Source organism: Trifolium pratense, linkage group LG6 (genome assembly GCF_020283565.1).
Source record: "Trifolium pratense cultivar HEN17-A07 linkage group LG6, ARS_RC_1.1, whole genome shotgun sequence".
In the NCBI taxonomy this organism is placed as follows: Eukaryota; Viridiplantae; Streptophyta; class Magnoliopsida; order Fabales; family Fabaceae; genus Trifolium; species Trifolium pratense.
Genome location: NC_060064.1, coordinates 23,154,579 through 23,175,821, shown reverse-complemented (window position 1 = coordinate 23,175,821; position 21,243 = coordinate 23,154,579). Strand labels below are relative to the sequence as shown.

General features: G+C 32.6%; 3 protein-coding genes and 1 pseudogene across 4 annotated transcripts; all 4 read left to right on the top strand.

Moving 5' to 3' along the window:
• Positions 1–4,660: 4,660 nt before the first annotated feature.
• LOC123892448 (non-specific lipid-transfer protein 1-like) lies at positions 4,661–6,930 on the top strand. The gene is made up of 2 exons (XM_045942229.1): positions 4,661–5,065; positions 6,711–6,930. The coding sequence occupies exons 1-2, from the start codon at positions 4,716–4,718 to the stop codon at positions 6,718–6,720; spliced, it is 360 nt and encodes a 119-aa protein (XP_045798185.1). The 5' UTR covers positions 4,661–4,715; the 3' UTR covers positions 6,721–6,930.
• A 2,265-nt stretch (positions 6,931–9,195) lies between these two features.
• LOC123891936 (protein FAR1-RELATED SEQUENCE 5-like) lies at positions 9,196–10,433 on the top strand (the record flags this gene model as incomplete). The annotated part of the gene is made up of 2 exons (XM_045941799.1): positions 9,196–9,246; positions 9,786–10,433. Coding segments are annotated over exons 1-2 (699 nt in total), but the record flags the coding sequence as incomplete, so codon positions are not given.
• Positions 10,434–10,445: 12 nt separating this feature from the next.
• Positions 10,446–12,123, top strand: LOC123891934 (annotated as a pseudogene).
• A 1,570-nt stretch (positions 12,124–13,693) lies between these two features.
• On the top strand, positions 13,694–18,653 carry LOC123891615 (serine--tRNA ligase-like). Of its 2 annotated transcripts, XM_045941520.1 has the most exons (10): positions 13,703–13,917; positions 13,997–14,067; positions 14,323–14,484; positions 14,573–14,678; positions 15,329–15,522; positions 16,270–16,373; positions 16,455–16,638; positions 17,071–17,250; positions 17,698–17,888; positions 18,317–18,653. In XM_045941520.1, exons 1-10 carry the CDS (start codon positions 13,785–13,787, stop codon positions 18,432–18,434), a joined length of 1,443 nt encoding a protein of 480 aa, XP_045797476.1. In that variant the 5' UTR covers positions 13,703–13,784; the 3' UTR covers positions 18,435–18,653. The 2 variants fall into 2 exon arrangements, with proteins under 2 accessions (XP_045797477.1, XP_045797476.1); XM_045941521.1 differs by lacking the exon at positions 18,317–18,653 and having other exon boundaries at positions 13,694–13,917; positions 17,698–18,175.
• The last annotated feature ends 2,590 nt before the right edge of the window (positions 18,654–21,243 follow it).

The window sequence follows — 21,243 nt, the reverse complement described above, 5'->3', positions numbered from 1 at the left end:
ATTGGTTTCTATCTTGCAGGGCATTGAAACATGTTCAATTTAATCGAGCTGCTCATATACTAAATTCAGTTATGAATTTCATTGGAAAGAGGAATGCAGTCTGGAAAATTGGGACTAGGATATTCAATGTATTGTAGTAGGAAGGGAATGGGGTGTGGCTTTGTTTGGTGGCCAGCCATATGGCTGGTTCTTTACATGGTTACATTAGAGTTATAATGCCTAGTTTTACAACTAAGGTTATATATTATACGGATAGTTTTTTCAACTGCGATAGTTGATTTTACCCTAAACCTTTGCACGATTCCTATGTGGTCAAAGACTGCAAATCTTTCAAAAATTGCTTAAATTATTCAAAAGTCATGTATCATGGATGTTACTTCTTTAATTTGTTCTTTGTGTTTTTTGGATTTACTCCTAGTAAGTAGTAAAAAATGAAGTATGGATGCTACTGCAACTATTTTCCCTCACACACACACCTCAAAGAATTCTCCAAATCAGATGGGTTTGCATACATGTATAGAAACATAGTAGGTGCTCATTGCTTTGTATCCTTGTAGGTCGCCCCGGTCAGGGGTACGCTATAATCTTAATATGTTACCGCAGTTGGCAGTTGCTGCACCTTTTTTTTTTTCTTTCCTATTTTTGGTGTTAACACCTTCTTATGTCCGGATCAAATCAAATTTTAGAGCATAAACTCTTACAACTTGGATCAAATTATTATTGATATTTTTCGACCCTCTCTATTATACTGTATGTTAAACAACGATCAAACTTTAGTCCACTCTCCCTCAAACTTAAAGATATTTAACCAACTAAGTCACAATATTTAGATTCTTTAATGGGGGAATTTGTACACCTTATACTCTACTCCTCCATTCTCCCTTCTTATATTTTTAATACACTTTACCCAAAAATAAATACTTCGTTTGTAGTATTAACCAAGACAGAATAAAGATGATTTGTAAATTTCTCGGGTTGTAAGTTGTAACCTATTCCCCATTACCATTAGGGATAATAATATTATGCATCTCAATAATAATTTGAATAGATGAGTCAAAATTTCAATCATAAGAGACATGCATACAAATTTCAATTTACCTAACAGAAGTGAAATTAGATCAAAATAACAAAACATTAGAATAGAGTAAACTTAGGGCACAACATAACAGTGAAATCAGAAGAAATAATGAACAGTGAAATTTGAAGATCGAAATCGAATGGAAGAGAGAGAGAGAGAGAGAAGAAATTGAGAGATTTGGAAAATTGAGGTTTGTGAAAAATTGAAAAATTCAAGAAAAAGAATGAGAGAATAAATTGAGGAAGGAAAATGAAAATAGAAAATATAAAATTGCAAAATAGGTTAGCCATGGTTTATCCGTGGCAAACTATATATTTAAACACAGTTGTTTTGACCATGGCTAATAGGTAAATTTTTTGTAGTGACAGTGACATTTAGATTCTCTATCGTCTCTCGTGATTCTTATTTTTTTTCTTGCTGGAATTCATCTCGTGTTTTTTTTTTTTCTTTAGCGTTAAATATATTTTTCGTTCAATAAAATTAGCAAATTTTGAATTACGTTCTTACAAAAATTTCTTGTTTTGTTTGTTAGTAAAGTAGTATGGTGAAGCTTTAATGTTATTGACATTGCATTTCAAAGGCATGAATATGACTCAAGCGTTAAAGATGTTATATCAGAAGAATATGATGAGAGATCTCCTATACTTGAAGGAAAGTAATGAAGCTTGTGAAGGATGTCTTTTCGAAAAGCAACATCGATTGACATTTCTAACAAGAGAATCGTGGAGAACTAAAGATGTGTTAGAGCTTATCCACACTGACATTTGTGGACCGATGAGGACAATATCAGTCAACAACAATAGGTATTTCATTCTCATCATTGATGACTTTTCTAGAATGACTTTGATATATACTGCAGCATGGAAAAATCAGAAGTCTTTGGAATATTCAAGAAGTTAAAGGCCTTTGTTGAGAAGCAGTGGTAAACATATATAAAAGCTAAGAAGTGATCAAACAAAAACTCTGGATGTACCAACTAATTTGGTGTGTCTAAATATATGCGTGTGTGTTAGTTATTGAATATCTTATTGTGCAGATAGATTGGAACTGTCTGATTTTAAAGGACTTGGATGCTCTCTGTCTCTCTCCTTCCATATTTTGTTTTTATCTCTCCTTAAAAAAAAGATCGAGAGGGAGAGAATATCAAGAGAGAGATTGAAACAAAATGTGAAGGACAACGATGGAGCCAATGAATTGAAGGAGAGGATCCATTTTAGATTTTAAATTGGTGGCCGAAATTATTTTCATTTAATTTTATTAGGTTTGAAAATGAACTGTTCAATTTCAAATTAAGAATTGAAATATTTTATTACAGCAAATTGTGTGATCTTCCTACTAAAAACAATTCAAATTTGTATACTTGTAAATAAGGGACTGAATTCTCTTCAGCGACAAGAGAGGTCCCGTTAAATCACCACCCTTCAAAACAAAAAAATTTAAATTTATTTTTTGGAACAACAAAAGATTTTATTAGAAGTGATCTAAGCACAAGGAGTGCTAGAACACTAAAAAAGAGAAATCTGGTACAAATACATCATTCATTCCTATTAACAATATCCACACAAAAAATTTTAAAATATGAGAGTTAAATATTTAATAGAGTTGATATATGTACACATAAAAAAATTAATGGGAGAATATATATATATATATTGTTTCTTAATTTGTTACCCGAGTTGCTGGGTAGGCATAAAAACCAAAAAAACCAAACTTGTGAACTGAACCAAACTAAACCATTTAAAATTGAACCAAATTTTAAAAAATAAAAACCAAACTATTTGTGAGAACACACAGTTCAGTTAACCGGTTTGTTTTGTAAAAACTGTGTGAACCTTTAACTGAACCAAAACCAATAAACCAAAATCACTTAAACTCTAAATAAAATTAAAAACCTAAAATCATAATTTGAAAACCATATAAGCTGCAGCTCCTCCGCCGCAGCTCTTCTACTCTTCTCCTCTGCCGTCACCGACCTCATCACCACCGAACTGCACCGCAGCTTTGTCCTCTCTTGCACCACCTCGCGCCTCCCTTTGCTTCGTCTGCAACTCCACTGAACTATGTTATTTTGAGAGCAGGTTTGAACTAGTTGTATTTCTTTAGTTGTTGTGACTAGTGCCAATTCATGAAAACAAGAAAGATCCAAAGATATTGTGTTAAAATGATGAGAGACATGAAGATGGCATGCATGCGGTGATGATGGTTTGTTGAAGAAGTAGAACCACCTTAAATAAATTGTCACAAATGTAATCATTATTATTATTATTATTATTATTATTATTATTATTATTATTATTATTATTATTATTATTATTATTATTATTATTATTATTATTATTAAGACTAATAAAGATGCAGAATGAAAAGCGAGGAAGAGAGATAGAGTTTTGAAGAGCTTATAGAGAGAAGGGAAAGATGGTGGCATTGGTTCAATTAAATCCAATTAAATTAAAAACGGTTCAGATTGGTTTTTTTTACACAAAACTGGATCAGTTCAGTTTGGTTCTTGTCAAATAATTATGGTTTGATTCGGTTCTACCAAACTGGAAAAATAGTTTGGTTCAATTCACATGCAGTTTTGGTTTTAAACCAAACTTTGCCCACCCCTATTTCCCCTATATATTATTAACACAAGTTTGGACCTCTTAACCACTGACTTCTGACTTTATTCTAAATTTTGATTGTACCAATTTGAAGACTCTTATCAAGCCTAATGTTACGGTGGATCACCTTCACAAGTGATCTACCGAATATGAATTTTACGAAATTCACTGTTGGATTGAAATTTTATATCGTATAGATCATCCATAAATTTTTTAAATTTTTTTGAAAATTATTTGATATGTTATTGAGACCCGTCAAGATTTACGTTATTTAATAAACCGTTAATCTTGATGTGTCTCAATAACATATCAAATGATTTTTATTTTTTCTAAATTTTTCTATGGATTATCTATATGATATAAACTTTCAATCCAACGGTGGATTGGGTAAAATTCGTATTCGTTATAATGTTATTCATGACTGGTCCACCATGGACCACTTCATCAAGTGGTCCATATTAGAATTTAATGCTACGGTGGACCACATTCACAAGTGGTCCACCGTGGACAAGTGATCTACCGAATATGAATTTTACGAAATTCATTGTTGGATTGAAAGTTTATATCGTATAGATCATCCATAAATTTTTTAAAATTTTTTAAAAACTATTTGATATGTTATTGAGACCCATCAAGATTTACGTTATTTAATAAACCGTTAATCTTGATGTGTCTCAATAACATATCAAATGATTTTCAATTTTTCTAAATTTTTCTATCGATGATCTATATGATGTAAACTTTTAATCCAACGGTGGATTTTGTAAAATTCGTATTCGTTATAATGTTATTCATGACTGGTCCACCATGAACCACTTGATGAAGTGGTCCATATTAAAATTTACCATAAAGTGGTCCGTATTGTATATTTATTCTTTGAAATTTTGATAGGCAGAAAAACTCACCTCACGCAAAAAATCTTATACCTTGGATCCAAAATCTCTATAAATAGTCGTTAGCTATGAACTCATTCACCTCCACACTCATTAACACATTTGAAGTGAGTTTCCCCCTCCACATTTTCCAAACCAATCATGCCTAGCTCAATGCTCGTCAAAGTTATTTGCTTGTCTATGATATGTTTGGTTTTGGACATTCCCTTGGCCAACGCTGCCCTTTCTTGTGGTCAGATACAACTTACTGTAGCACCATGCCTTGGGTACCTTAGGAACCCAGGACCATCTGTCTCAGCACCATGTTGCAATGGACTTAGGGGTATTTATGGCCAGAGTAAGTCTATTGCTGATCGTCAAAGTGTTTGCAGGTGCGTCAAAGGAACTATATTCGGCTTACCTGGAATCAATCTTTCGGCCCTTTCTAGCATCGCTCCTAAGTGTGGTATCAATTTGCCTTACAAGATTAGCCCCTCCATTAACTGCAACACGTACTTCTCTAATCTCTAACCATTAATTAACACCCTCGTTTTTTTTTTCTTTCTCTAATACACATACACACACACACTACCATATATATATATATATATATATATATATATATATATATATATATATATATATATGTGTGTGTTGTTTATGATATGACCAAATTAATTTCTAACTTATTTTTTTTTATAGAAAAACAATTTATGTACAGATTTTATTAATATTAGTCCTTGCAATTATGTTTCCTTTTTATTTTTAGCCTAAGCTAATAAAATGTTTGTGATTCTTGAAAAATGAAAACAAGAAAAACTAAGTTTAACCTATCAAGTATTACTCTTTTCTACTTGTAAGTATCTAAATACAAAAAAATAAAATAAAAATATATGTATAATTCCCTATCATTTTAGGGCCCGTTTGGTGCGCAGGATAGCATAATGACAGGATAGGATATAAAACAGGATAAGGATAGGATATGATAACAGCAGGATAACAGTTATACTCAGTTATCATATCCTGTGTTTGGTGCACACAGGATAACAAACATGATAACTATTATATTTTGTTTTTAATAGCTCATAATAATATGATAAGATATATAACATATTTAAATGACAATGACAAAATTACTATTGTAAAACAATTGTTATTTTTTTATAATTATTTTGTAATACTTTTAATTTTATAAATAAAAAATATGAATAAGTAATCAAATAACTTTATATACTTTCAAATAAAAATTATGAGAAAATAATCAAGTTTAATTTTTTATATGAATCATGATCAAATTTTACTCAATAATATATACATGTTAGATAAGCCAAATAAATATATGATATATCTCATACGTAAATAATAAAACTACTATTGCAAAAGAATTATATTTAATTTTTTATAAAATTTAAATTAATATCCCTATTTGTCAATTTTTAAATAATCATTTTACTTTAAAATATTGTAATTTTAGTAAAATTTTGATTTTTTAGAATATGTAAATTACAAAATTACCCCTGTGAGAAAATCACATATATATTTAAAAATTAATTATTTTATTATTTATATTTTATTAATTTTATTTTATGTATTTTAAAATATATTTTATAAAATAAATCAGAAATTTTTTTTCTTATCCTATCCTGCTGGTAACCCAGCTCAAATTCAAGATAAGAATTATAACTAGAGAGACATAATAGGATAAGCTTCAGGATTAACTTATCATATCCTGCTGTATCACCAAACACTGGATTGCGGCAGGATATGATACAGTTATCCTATCATGTCTCTTATCCTGTGCACCAAACAAGCCCTTATAAGTTATGTATAAAGTATATGAAAATTTATCATATTAATATACATCGACAAGATGTTAGGGACTAAGCGAGATAAATATTGTATGCTTTATGGATTACTTATAAAAATAATTATATGATTTTTTTTTTTTTTGAAGAAGCATTATGAATTTTTTTTTTATAGACATGATGAATTATTTATTATTCTTATATATTTTAGGAACTTTGTACAAAAAATATTAAAAAAGGGACTAGAAATATTTAAAACCTTTTTGTCAATTTTAAAACTTATTTTTCATGCATAATAAGTAATTATTATGCGTAAAGAAAATTAATGTCAATTTCACTTTACTCGTTGCAGGATTCCCTAATTGCGTCAAGAAATTACAGAGTCACGCAATGAGCAACTCGTGAGGCTTCATTTGATGAATAAATAATACTACTTGGTTTGTGAAAATAACCAAAGACAGAATAAAGAGGAAGATGGCTTAATTTCCCCAGTTGTAATCGAATCCCAACTAGGGATCACTATAGTACTATGCATTTCAATATTAATTATAAATGAAATTTATTAAGCACAACTTATGCTGCACAACGTGTGGCTATCTATAGTTATTTGTAGTTTTGTACCATAGTTTCCGGACATAAAATTTTGGTGTGGCCAAAATTTTAAAAATACAATCAACTAAATTATTCCCTCCGGTTCTTAATATAATTTTTTTTTCACTTTTTAGGTTCATAAAATAATTGATGTATTTGGTCTAAAAAATGGACTAGATATATCAATTATTCCATGTATCTAGAAAACAAAAGTTTTCTTATATAAGTGACTAGAGGGAGTATACTGAAAATAAAATATAATATTTATAATTTAATACATTTACAATGAAACCGCCTATTATCCATTTCTTGAAAATGAGCTAAAATAATATCACTCATTTTGTTGCATAGCGGACCCTTCACTAAATTCATAACTGAAAAAACATGTTCCACGCTTGCAGTTGCTATCGGCAATATTAAAGTTAACTTCAAAAGCTTATAAATTATACCAAATGTGTTGCACTTATTTGTTTCCACAAGTTTTGCACAAAGATATAGAAGTCCTTTTAACTTTGCAAAATTAGAGTCAGATCAAACATCTCTTACATAAGTCCAAAGATGATGTCGCACCACCACTTCCGGCATATCTACAAAATCATTTGGATAAAGCTCAATCATCCTCAATAATTTTTTGACATCAAAAGCTGCAAATGACGATAAGGGACTCAAACATAAAACACACCGTAAAAATTCAGTATTCTCTTCATCAAACCTAGCATTGAGCTCATGCAACTACAAACCTAAAACACTAAACAAACAATCATGCTTATAATGATGCAAATTAGAAACACTAGAAACACTAAGAACGTTTAGTTTTCCTCCGCACATAGAGTGCATCCATATCAGATATGGCCAAGGCCCTATATTATCGGAACATGTGTCCACCCCTGTATACAAGATACATATAAGTTTTAAAATTTTACATTTTATTCTAAACATTGTATGTATCCTAAATTCTTAGATCGATTAAATTATATATTATGTGTAGTGTAGCTATATATATATATATATATATATATATATATATATATATATATATATATATATATATATATATATATATATTGCCCATACTATTCTACAGAAGGAATCATGTAGTTAAGGAATTAAAGGAAAAAATGAGTAGCTAGCTCTTACACACTAGATCAAGTATAAGTAAAAAAACTTAAAAAACTTAAAAAAACCAGTGTGGCCAAGGCCACACAAGGCCTTAACATGTGTCCGCCTCTGGTATTGGTAGTTGCGGATACAATAGTAGTTGCGGTTGTTGCGATGCGCATTATGATTGTCTTTGGCGTGAAAAATAATTTAAAGTTTTCACATACTCTATCAAGTGGCATTACTATATCTATAACACTATTTTCTCACACTAGCTAGCTAGGAGAGTCTCATTTTATTCCATACATATTTTTGGAAAGATCATTAAAATACACGGTTAAGATATTATTAAAGGTAAAATTATTTATTACATTTGACATAATTTAGAATTTGTAGGGGTGGGCATGATTCAGTTCTGGAGAAAAATCGAGCTGAACCAAAACTGTTTTCAAAAGTCATAGTAACATAACCGAACTGAATTGTTTATCTTTCAAACCGAACCGAACCAAACTGTTAAAATGGTTCAGTTTTATGGTTCTGAACCAAACCACAGCTAACTTTTAACTAAAACAAACCGAACCATTAAAGTGAATCGAACCAAGCCAAACTGATAATCATGAACCAAACCGAATTATTTCAGTTTAGTTTAAAAACAGTTAGTTATGGTTCAGCTTTTTTGGTTCGGTTCAGTTTAGTTCGCCAGTTTAGTTCGGGGCTTTTGCCCACCCTAAGAATTTGGGGTTCATAAATATTAATTTATTGTGAAAATATTTGAATGAATATGATTGAAATCGTCTGATATAGTTTTTGATGCAATTAAGATGCGACTGTATGTATGATTAAAAATCACACTGTGATTGCTATGTTATGCATTTGCGGTGACTTTTGCATCAGTTGTACTGCGACCGCAAATGTGGATGTGGACCACAAATTTAAAACCGTAAATTTTACTATGATTTTTTTAAACAATAAAATTTGAACTCGATATTTTATGGTTTGCGCAACACTCTAAAAAAACAACTTGCGCTATTCCTCATGTTTCTTATTTTGAGTTAGATACCTTATAGACCTTTCGAGCAAGCCGACACTAAAATGATTTGAAAATCACCAAATCGCAAGGCCTAGCCCTTTTGAGTAACACAAGAACAATGTGGTATAAAGCAAATGCAAGACTAGAGGATGCTGAAGAAAAAATGAAGGTGAGAAAAACACAAGAAGTGAGGTTGAATTGTGTTTTCTTTTTCTTTGTTTTGAAACTCAAGTGCTTGAAAGATATAGAGCAGAGTACTTGCGGCGGATAAGTAAACACGAGAGAGAGAGGGGGGGGGGGGGGGGGGGGGGGTACACACGAAATGTTTATTCTGGTTCCTCCCAAAATTGAGAGTAGTCCAGTCCCTTGACTCTTCGAAGGAGTTCACTATAATTACAACTGATTACAAATGCCCAAACACCTTACTTAGGACTTTGTTGCCCAAGTTCACAACTTAGGACTTCCTTGCCCAAGTACACCACCTAAGACTTCTTGCCCAAACACCAAGTTTAGAACTTCCTTGCCCGGACTCTCTAGCCTATTTAGATGAACTAATAATTTATTTAGACCAAATGCACCTTGCCTTTATCTTCGCGGATAACATGGGTTATAATTTATATAAAGGGGTCTATTTCAGACGGGAGAGGAGGCTAGGGGTAATCAAAACAGATTTAAATATTCCTGTTTTTATTGATTTTCTTGAACAAGGTGTTTAAACTACGAAAACTATATAGATATTTCAAAAATTGGATGGTTCATGATTTTGTGGTAGAACATAACCATATGTTACACACACAAGAAACAACTCATATGTTGTCATCTCAACGAAAAGTTTCAGAAATTCACTGCCAACAAATTGATCTAGCGGATGACGCCGGTCTTCAACAAAGGAGTTCATTTGATTTGATGAGTAAAGAAGTGGGTGGCAGAACCAACTTGGGATTTACACGCCTTGATCAAAAGAATTATCTAAAAAAAAGAAGGCAAAACAGTTTAGTAAATGGGGAAGCCGGGTATCTATTGCAATACTTTCAAAAAATGTCGCTTGATAGCCCTTCCTTTTATCATGCTTATCAAATGGATGTGGAAGATCAAATTACTAATGTATTTTGGGCAGATGCGAGAATGCTCTTTGATTATGGATATTTTGGTGATGTGGTTTCTCTTGATTCAACATATTGCACAAATAGTTCATATAGACCACTAGCAGTGTTCTCGGGATTTAACCACCATCGAAAAGCGGTGATCTTTGGGGCTGCATTATTGTACGACGAAACTGCAGAGTCGTTCAAGTGGCTTTTTGAGACGTTTCTAGAGGCACATAAGCAAAAAACGCCTCAAACAGTTTTTACTGATCAATATCAAGCAATGGCAAAAGCACTTGTCCACGTAATGCCAGGAGCTTACCATGGCCTGTGTACATGGCACTTAATGCAAAATTGTATCAAACACTTAAGTCATTTAATGAAAGGTGAATCTCATTTTCTTAGTGACTTTAAGAAGTGCATGTATGGGTATGATGATGAAAAACAATTTGAAGAAAGTTGGAGAACCCTCCTTGTAAACTATAATGGTGATGAAGAGCCATGGTTGAGGAGAGCATACAATTTGAAGGAGAAATGGGCATCTTGTTACATGAATAAGGCTTTTACATTAGGAATGCGAAGCACCCAACTTAGTGAAAGTGTGAATGCAGACATCAAGAGTTTTATGAATGTGGATTTGGATATAATCAAGTTTTTGAAACGCTTTGAGGACGTTGTAGAAGAAATGAGATATAACGAATTGAGGTGTGAATTTGAATCACGTCAAAAAATACCAAGACTTATAAATTCATATTCTGATATATTGCAACAAATGTCTGAGATATATACTCCCACTATTTTTTATCGATTTCAAAAGGAGTTTGAGCTATTTGCAGCATGTTCTGTCAAAAGTATGAATATACAAACATCATCAAGTGAATATGTCATTGCCATGGCAAGGGATTTGGGAGAATGGAAAGTGTTATTTGATTTTGATAAGAAGTTAATTTGTTGCTCTTGTCGTAAGTTTGAGAGCTTTGGTATACTTTGTTGTCATTGTTTAAGAGTCTTTATTCATATGGATGTGAAATCAGTGCCTGAACCTTATATCATGAAGAGGTGGACAAAGTCTGCATGAAGTGGTGAATTACCTATTGTTGGTATTAGTCATTTGGTGGAAGATATTGATTTGTCCCCAAAGCAACGGTACCATAAGATTTGTCCCCGCCTTATTAGGATTGCCAGTGAAGCATGTAGAAGTCCGGAAACATTCACCTTTTATTACCAAAGTTGTTGATGAATTGGAGAGGCAGATACTACGATTTCAAAATAGTCAAGTAAGTAAGGCTCAAGTGAATGAGTTTCTTAGCACAATTGAAGAAATTGAAAATGACATTGATGGTTCAACACAAGTACATAAATTTAAAAAAAGGGAAAGCCAGAAAGGCAGAAAGCGTATGAAAAGTTGGGTAGAGAGCAGACTTACAAAAAAAAACAGAAAAGTGGTGGTTCAGGTGCTTCACAAATTAAGGTATTATTAAATTATATAACTATTGAATTTTACTATTAGATTTAGTCAACTAAATAAATTCACATTGTTTTTTTTTTTTTTTTATGTTTTTACATGCAGAACAACAATAGAAAAGTGGTAAAGGGTAAACTGTCCAAAAACAGAAAAAATAATGACTCAAGTTATTCACAAAGACATGTGCAACATATGGTGTCTAATACAAGTGCACCTATATGGCTCAATGATGTATCCATGGTTAGATTATAGCAATTTCAGTATGTGAATGAACTACTAATTGTTTACTGATTAAATGTTTTGAATTTTATGCAGGAAAACAATGACAATTTAAGTTCATTTTGTGTCACTAATTATACTAGCTTATTAATGGTAAGTTTCAATTCTATGTAATTGTCGCTTTCAACAAAGCCAAATCTTGTATTTTATGCTAATCCTATGTTATGAATTATAGGATAACCTTCATGAGGATACCACAACAATGATCAATCCATAAAGATGTGAAGCAAATCTTTTTTTTTGGGAATCTACTTCTGGTTGTGTTTTGGACATATGCAATATCACTTTAGTTGCTACAAGTGTCAATTCAAGAAATAGTATAAGTATAAATACAATATAAGTTTTCTGGTTTTTCTGTATAATATGACTTTAGTTGCTACAAAGTGTAAATTCAAGATGAAGTAATTTATTGGTTTTTCTGTACAATATCAGAAACATCATTCATTATGATATCATATTTTCTTGATTTTTCTAGTTTAGTGGTTTAGAGATAAAGTAATTTGAGAACAAAACCAAATCTTTTTACATTAGAGTAGCCATAAACCAAATCAAAGCCCCTTTACAACCATTGACCCCTTTTATTCAATATGATAAAACTTTTTGTACAATGTTCCCAACTTCACCACATATCATTAATCTTTTTTTTTTTGAAGTTAAACATCATTCATCAGATAAAAGCTGGAACACAGCCATTTGGAATACATATAGAAACATGATCACCTGTATAATTTGAAATACCAGACACAATGGGAGTTACACCTATTCATGTTCTATTACCCATAACTTTACGAGGCCAGGCTATGAGCATCACCATTTTGTTCTCTTCTAACAAACATAACACTAACATTTAACAAACTAGAAATTAAAGCTCTACAATCTTGGACCACCATATCAATTGCTGCTATCTTTGCCTTCTTTCTTGTTAATACAATCCACCAAATGTAGCTGCATCAGAGAAAATGGAGACATAATTTAGGCCTAGATCTCGAGCTAGTTGGATGGCCCGTCTAATACCCAAAGCCTCAGCCATAATTGGATCGACTGAAATGTCGTCTCTTTTACAAGCACTGAAGGTTGTTACACTATTGTGATCTTTGAAAACCAAACCCCAGCCTGTTGGTGCATTCACACTACATCCAGCATCAACAAAAATTGAAACAGACCCAGCAGTAGCAGCAAGATGGTTTGTGTGTAGTGGCTGTGATATTCGCAACAAAACACTACATCAATACTCCATTGTGCTTCAATAATTTCACTATCTTCCAGTCAATAAATACAAAAGAAACAAAATCAATAGAGAAAGATAGAAACAAACAAATCAGAAAAAAGGAAGGAAATAAATTTCACATTTTTATCATTCATCTTATGTTGCGTTTTCTCTGCTTTGCTGACCACTTATCGTCTTTTTGTCGACCACCGCATAAACCGTTGTCTCTTGTCGCTGCGTCTTCGACCTTTGCGTCATCTCCAACCACAGCGCCGCTGCTTCACCCACCGCAGCGTCATCTCTGACCACAGCGCCGCTGCTTCACCCACCGTTGCGCCGCTGCCCAAGTTGGTGGTGTTGTCTGAATCGTTCGCCCGCAGAGGATTTTCTATTTCAAGTTTAGGATTACATGTAATATTTGCAGTACGCTTGTTTTGTCAAAATAGATTTTGACTGCAAGATTGATCTAACGGGTCAGGATTGGAGAAGGAGAGAGAAGGAGACAATGGATGATGGAGAGAATCCGGATCCAAAGTAAAAAGTAAAAACTCAATGCATGTAATTTTTAGTTTTTTGCGAATGTCCAAAAAAACCACCTGAAGGCCCTTCTTCTACTATCTGCTTTCACACTCTTTCACTCTCACTCATTACGACGCCGCGAGAACCATAACATGCTGGACATCAACCTATTCCGGGAAGAAAAGGGTCACAACCCCGAACTCATCCGGGAATCCCAACGCCGTCGTTTCGCCAGCGTCGAAGTCGTCGATGAAATCATCAATCTCGACAAAGAATGGCGAAAACGTACTCATCTCCTCTTCCCTTTTAACATTTACAATCTCATCATCTTTAACCTAATCCTTTCAATTTTCTTTTTTCTCAGGCCAATTCGAGTTGGAAAATCTCCGCAAAGAAGTCAACAAGATCAACAAAGAAGTTTCCAAACTCAAGCGTGTAAGTATCTATCACTATCTTCATTTTCATCTTTTTACATGCAATTTCAAATCCTCGTTACATTAAATTCGATTGTAAATTCAGTCCCCGTGAGCTTAACTTAGTTGGTAGGGATATCGCAACAGAGCCGGTGTTCGAACTTCGGACACTCCACTTATCTACTTTTAAGGTGGATTTTCTAGCAACTAGGCTATTTGACCAAAAAAAATAAAAAATTAAATTCAATTGTGAATTCCATGGTTGTGTATGTGTTAGGCTGGTGAAGATGCAACCAAGCTCATTGCTGATTCTGAAGAGACTAAGAAGAAGATAGCTGAGAAAGAGGTCGAGGCTCGGGAAACCCTAAGCCTTTTGAATTCCAAATTGGAAACTATTGGAAACCTCATCCATGATTCTGTTCGAGTCGACAATGATGAGGTATTTTCTATTTTTATTATATATATGGATTTTTTTCTTTGATATTGTAATCATTGTTTTAAAATTTATGGGATGATCTATGTTTTAGGCCAATAATGAAGTGATTAGAACATGGGGGGAGAAAAGGGTTGAGCCTAAACTCAAGAATCATGTGGAACTAGTTGACCTACTTGGGATAGCTGATTTGAAGAAAGGTTTGAATTTATTCATTTTTCCTAGTCAGATTATTTATTTATTTATTTATTTATTTATCAATTTTATAAAATTGATTCTGACCAAAATTGAGTTGAATGTAAAGTGATTTATGTTTGGATACATTCCTGTAAAAGTGAGTTGACCGATAAATTTTAGTGTAAAAATCAATTTTTGAATGAAAAGCAACCATTTCTAGCTTTAAGTAGAATCAATTCTGGCGAATTCTACTCTAGAGAAACCAAATATGTCAAAATCAATTCTACACCTTGGCCTTTCTAGAAGTGGAATGAAACGTACACGAAAGTGTGTTTGTTGGTTTAGTTGTTGCAGTAGTGCGTGATTTGCACAATATCTTTCTGCCACTATACTGAATTTGGACACTGTTGAGTATTTTGATTTGTTCTGACATGTTGCTTGATTCATTAGAATCTAATTATCAGAGTATGATTTCTTTAAGTTAATTGTGTGCATCATCGTTTTTGCTGTATTTGTGTTTCCCACCTGATGCCTTTTATGTTAATCACCAATGGAACACTGCTCTCTTTCAACTTTAGTAGCTAAGGCTTTCAATAGTTTCTGCATTTCTGGTCAGATACCTTCTCCGAATGTAACCTAGTCTTTTTTTGTCATGTTGTTTGATGCATTATAGGAGCTGATGTAGCTGGAGGTAGAGGTTACTACCTCAAAGGAGATGGTGTTCGTCTTAATCAAGCTCTAATCAACTTTGGGCTTGAGTTTTTAGAGAAAAGGGAATATACTTTATTACAAACTCCTTTCTTCATGAGAAAAGATATGATGTCCAAGTGTGCTCAATTAGCTCAATTTGATGAAGAACTTTATAAGGTAAAATTGTTTATTCCATTATTATTGATCTGGGTGTCCATGTAAGAATTTGATTTTATTATAAGACATATCAGCAAGGCCTCTGTATATAGATGATATTCTATTACGAGCTTATAATTTGTGTTTTAGATGCTTATGTTTTATCTTTTTAAAGTGCGAAACTGCCAATAACATTATTGTAGATTTTCCTTTTTCTGTTTATTTGTTTTCATTCACCTTCTTTTCATTATATTTTCCATTTTTAAAATTTTGTAATGGAAATGATTTCCTTTTCCTTGCTAAAACTTTAAAACAAGCATAGTGGTGGCCTTTTTGTATTATCCTCTCCAGTCTTGATTTAAAGCAAAAGTACCTAACCTCCCACTTACTAAGAAATTTAGTTAAGTGCAATTAATTTTCTCAATCTCATGCAAAATGTGTGCATTCTTTCTCTCTATTTTTGACGGTTAAAATGTGTGCATTCTGAAAAGCGATATTGATGAAAACTTGTTTCATGAGAACAAGAATCATTGAAAAAGAAAACTTATATTATTATAGGTGTATTTCAGTAATGGCGTCATTAAATATATTGAAAGTTGTTTTATATTCGAGGCCACCAAATATGAATACTTTTATGCTTACATTAGAGACTGGAGGGAGTTAATGTCTTAATGGTTATACTGTCTGAAATTGAAACTACATAACAAGCCAAAGATCACCCAATCTTTTCTTCTGATCTGAACATATCTAAGGAATTATTATTTTTAGGTAACTGGTGAAGGAGATGATAAATATCTGATTGCAACAGCAGAGCAGCCACTTTGTGCATATCATATAGATGATTGGATCCACCCTACCCAGCTACCCCTAAGGTAACATGAATTTAGTTGCACGTTTAATATTAAAACTGGAAAAATATGTTAGTTTAAATTTTGGAAACATGCTTTCTGCAGGTATGCTGGATATTCTTCTTGCTTTAGGAAAGAAGCTGGATCTCACGGTCGAGATACTCTAGGAATATTCCGAGTTCACCAATTTGAGAAAGTGGAACAGTTTTGTATTACTTCCCCAAATGACAATGATTCATGGGACATGCATGAGGAAATGCTTAAGAACTCTGAGGAGTTTTACAAGGCGGTACGACAATTTCATTTGAGTGCTTATTTCAAAAGAATTTATAATAGAGTAATTTACGTTCTCCTTCCCTAAGAGATAGGAGTGCTATATATTATACTATAATATGGTTTTGAATAGTTGCTGAATTCCAGGGTAATTAATCTACGGGATTAAGCCACCTTGTCTTTGATATGCCAAACACGTCTAACCAGAGGAATGTTTAATGCATCTCTATATTTCTTTTAAATTTTGATATATATGACTTTGTTGTATGTTTATGATTATTGTCTGTCTTATGTATTGGCTAAGTACTAATACATTATGTTGATATTATTGCCATTGCATATAGATTATTCTCTTGGTTGTTATTGACCTAAACTGTACGCTTTATTTGCCCTCCTTTTTATTTTACATCTACTCTTAAGTAGTTACATTTTGTTTTACTTGCTGCAGTTGAACATTCCATATCAAATTGTTTCCATTGTATCTGGGGCTTTAAATGATGCTGCAGCAAAGAAGTATGATCTTGAAGCATGGTTTCCAGCTTCTCAAACTTACAGAGAGTTGGTATCCTGTTCAAATTGTACAGACTACCAGGCCAGAAAATTAGAAATTCGATATGGTCAGAAAAAGGTCAGTTATGCCCAGGTTCATCATATTTATGCCGTTATTACTTGGTATTATTCAGTAACTTTTGGATGAAGTTAATTTCCAGAGAGAGGAGGGGGAGAGATCTTTCCCTGTATATGTAAGAATGTTGTAATATCAATTTATGAAACCCATTCTTCCTGAAATTTCTATGTTTTTTCATTGAAAATTGAAATGATAGTTTGCAGACAAGTAAAATTTTGTATCTTTGTTAAAAACATTTTGAGAATAACTGTCGGTGATGATGGTGCTTACTTATATGGCCTGATATGTTATGATGCTAGACTCCGATAGCTTAAAGTGTGTCAATGACCACACTTGTGTTGCCATCAGCAATATGTTTATTTTTTTTGGCTACTGATTTCAACCCTCTACAAGAATGTAATTTCATAATTTTAACTGTTAGCCTTTACATCTTTTTTCGTGTTGCAGAGCAATGAGCAGTTGAAGCAATATGTTCATTTGTTGAACTCTACTCTCACTGCTACTGAAAGGACCATTTGCTGCATACTAGAGAACAACCAAAAGGAGGATGGGGTAGAGATACCAGAAGTCCTCAGGCCATTCATGGGTGGAAAGACTTTCCTACCCTTCAAGAACCAACCGAGTAGTGAAACCAAAGGGAAGAAATCGAAGGCCTAATTGCATTATTTTTAGTCTGAATGATATTTATTAAGAGCTAGTTCAGAATTGTAGGTTATGACCAATGTTATTCCTTCCATCATAACCTGTTTTCAACCGCCTCCATCCCCTTCTCGTTGTATGCTTTAAATTAAATATTAAATTATCTTTAAGGAACACAATATTTTGCAGAAAGGACATACTTGGCATGATCTGTAACTCATGTTGTGGTGGTTTTATACATTGTGAAAGACTAAGACTCCGATCGGATGTCCAGTTTTGCATGAAAGATTATGTTGCAAAAAATGGCAAAACATGTTAATTTTTGTTGCCATAGTATGAATAGCGAGATTTGAGTGTAATGTAGTGCAAGGGAGTCCTGGTTTATGGGACTATAATTCTGAAGTCTGCATTGGTTTCTATCTTGCAGGGCATTGAAACATGTTCAATTTAATCGAGCTGCTCATATACTAAATTCAGTTATGAATTTCATTGGAAAGAGGAATGCAGTCTGGAAAATTGGGACTAGGATATTCAATGTATTGTAGTAGGAAGGGAATGGGGTGTGGCTTTGTTTGGTGGCCAGCCATATGGCTGGTTCTTTACATGGTTACATTAGAGTTATAATGCCTAGTTTTACAACTAAGGTTATATATTATACGGATAGTTTTTTCAACTGCGATAGTTGATTTTACCCTAAACCTTTGCACGATTCCTATGTGGTCAAAGACTGCAAATCTTTCAAAAATTGCTTAAATTATTCAAAAGTCATGTATCATGGATGTTACTTCTTTAATTTGTTCTTTGTGTTTTTTGGATTTACTCCTAGTAAGTAGTAAAAAATGAAGTATGGATGCTACTGCAACTATTTTCCCTCACACACACACCTCAAAGAATTCTCCAAATCAGATGGGTTTGCATACATGTATAGAAACATAGTAGGTGCTCATTGCTTTGTATCCTTGTAGGTCGCCCCGGTCAGGGGTACGCTATAATCTTAATATGTTACCGCAGTTGGCAGTTGCTGCACCTTTTTTTTTTTCTTTCCTATTTTTGGTGTTAACACCTTCTTATGTCCGGATCAAATCAAATTTTAGAGCATAAACTCTTACAACTTGGATCAAATTATTATTGATATTTTTCGACCCTCTCTATTATACTGTATGTTAAACAACGATCAAACTTTAGTCCACTCTCCCTCAAACTTAAAGATATTTAACCAACTAAGTCACAATATTTAGATTCTTTAATGGGGGAATTTGTACACCTTATACTCTACTCCTCCATTCTCCCTTCTTATATTTTTAATACACTTTACCCAAAAATAAATACTTCGTTTGTAGTATTAACCAAGACAGAATAAAGATGATTTGTAAATTTCTCGGGTTGTAAGTTGTAACCTATTCCCCATTACCATTAGGGATAATAATATTATGCATCTCAATAATAATTTGAATAGATGAGTCAAAATTTCAATCATAAGAGACATGCATACAAATTTCAATTTACCTAACAGAAGTGAAATTAGATCAAAATAACAAAACATTAGAATAGAGTAAACTTAGGGCACAACATAACAGTGAAATCAGAAGAAATAATGAACAGTGAAATTTGAAGATCGAAATCGAATGGAAGAGAGAGAGAGAGAGAGAAGAAATTGAGAGATTTGGAAAATTGAGGTTTGTGAAAAATTGAAAAATTCAAGAAAAAGAATGAGAGAATAAATTGAGGAAGGAAAATGAAAATAGAAAATATAAAATTGCAAAATAGGTTAGCCATGGTTTATCCGTGGCAAACTATATATTTAAACACAGTTGTTTTGACCATGGCTAATAGGTAAATTTTTTGTAGTGACAGTGACATTTAGATTCTCTATCGTCTCTCGTGATTCTTATTTTTTTTCTTGCTGGAATTCATCTCGTGTTTTTTTTTTTTCTTTAGCGTTAAATATATTTTTCGTTCAATAAAATTAGCAAATTTTGAATTACGTTCTTACAAAAATTTCTTGTTTTGTTTGTTAGTAAAGTAGTATGGTGAAGCTTTAATGTTATTGACATTGCATTTCAAAGGCATGAATATGACTCAAGCGTTAAAGATGTTATATCAGAAGAATATGATGAGAGATCTCCTATACTTGAAGGAAAGTAATGAAGCTTGTGAAGGATGTCTTTTCGAAAAGCAACATCGATTGACATTTCTAACAAGAGAATCGTGGAGAACTAAAGATGTGTTAGAGCTTATCCACACTGACATTTGTGGACCGATGAGGACAATATCAGTCAACAACAATAGGTATTTCATTCTCATCATTGATGACTTTTCTAGAATGACTTTGATATATACTGCAGCATGGAAAAATCAGAAGTCTTTGGAATATTCAAGAAGTTAAAGGCCTTTGTTGAGAAGCAGTGGTAAACATATATAAAAGCTAAGAAGTGATCAAACAAAAACTCTGGATGTACCAACTAATTTGGTGTGTCTAAATATATGCGTGTGTGTTAGTTATTGAATATCTTATTGTGCAGATAGATTGGAACTGTCTGATTTTAAAGGACTTGGATGCTCTCTGTCTCTCTCCTTCCATATTTTGTTTTTATCTCTCCTTAAAAAAAAGATCGAGAGGGAGAGAATATCAAGAGAGAGATTGAAACAAAATGTGAAGGACAACGATGGAGCCAATGAATTGAAGGAGAGGATCCATTTTAGATTTTAAATTGGTGGCCGAAATTATTTTCATTTAATTTTATTAGGTTTGAAAATGAACTGTTCAATTTCAAATTAAGAATTGAAATATTTTATTACAGCAAATTGTGTGATCTTCCTACTAAAAACAATTCAAATTTGTATACTTGTAAATAAGGGACTGAATTCTCTTCAGCGACAAGAGAGGTCCCGTTAAATCACCACCCTTCAAAACAAAAAAATTTAAATTTATTTTTTGGAACAACAAAAGATTTTATTAGAAGTGATCTAAGCACAAGGAGTGCTAGAACACTAAAAAAGAGAAATCTGGTACAAATACATCATTCATTCCTATTAACAATATCCACACAAAAAATTTTAAAATATGAGAGTTAAATATTTAATAGAGTTGATATATGTACACATAAAAAAATTAATGGGAGAATATATATATATATATTGTTTCTTAATTTGTTACCCGAGTTGCTGGGTAGGCATAAAAACCAAAAAAACCAAACTTGTGAACTGAACCAAACTAAACCATTTAAAATTGAACCAAATTTTAAAAAATAAAAACCAAACTATTTGTGAGAACACACAGTTCAGTTAACCGGTTTGTATTGTAAAAACTGTGTGAACCTTTAACCGAACCAAAACCAATAAACCAAAATCACT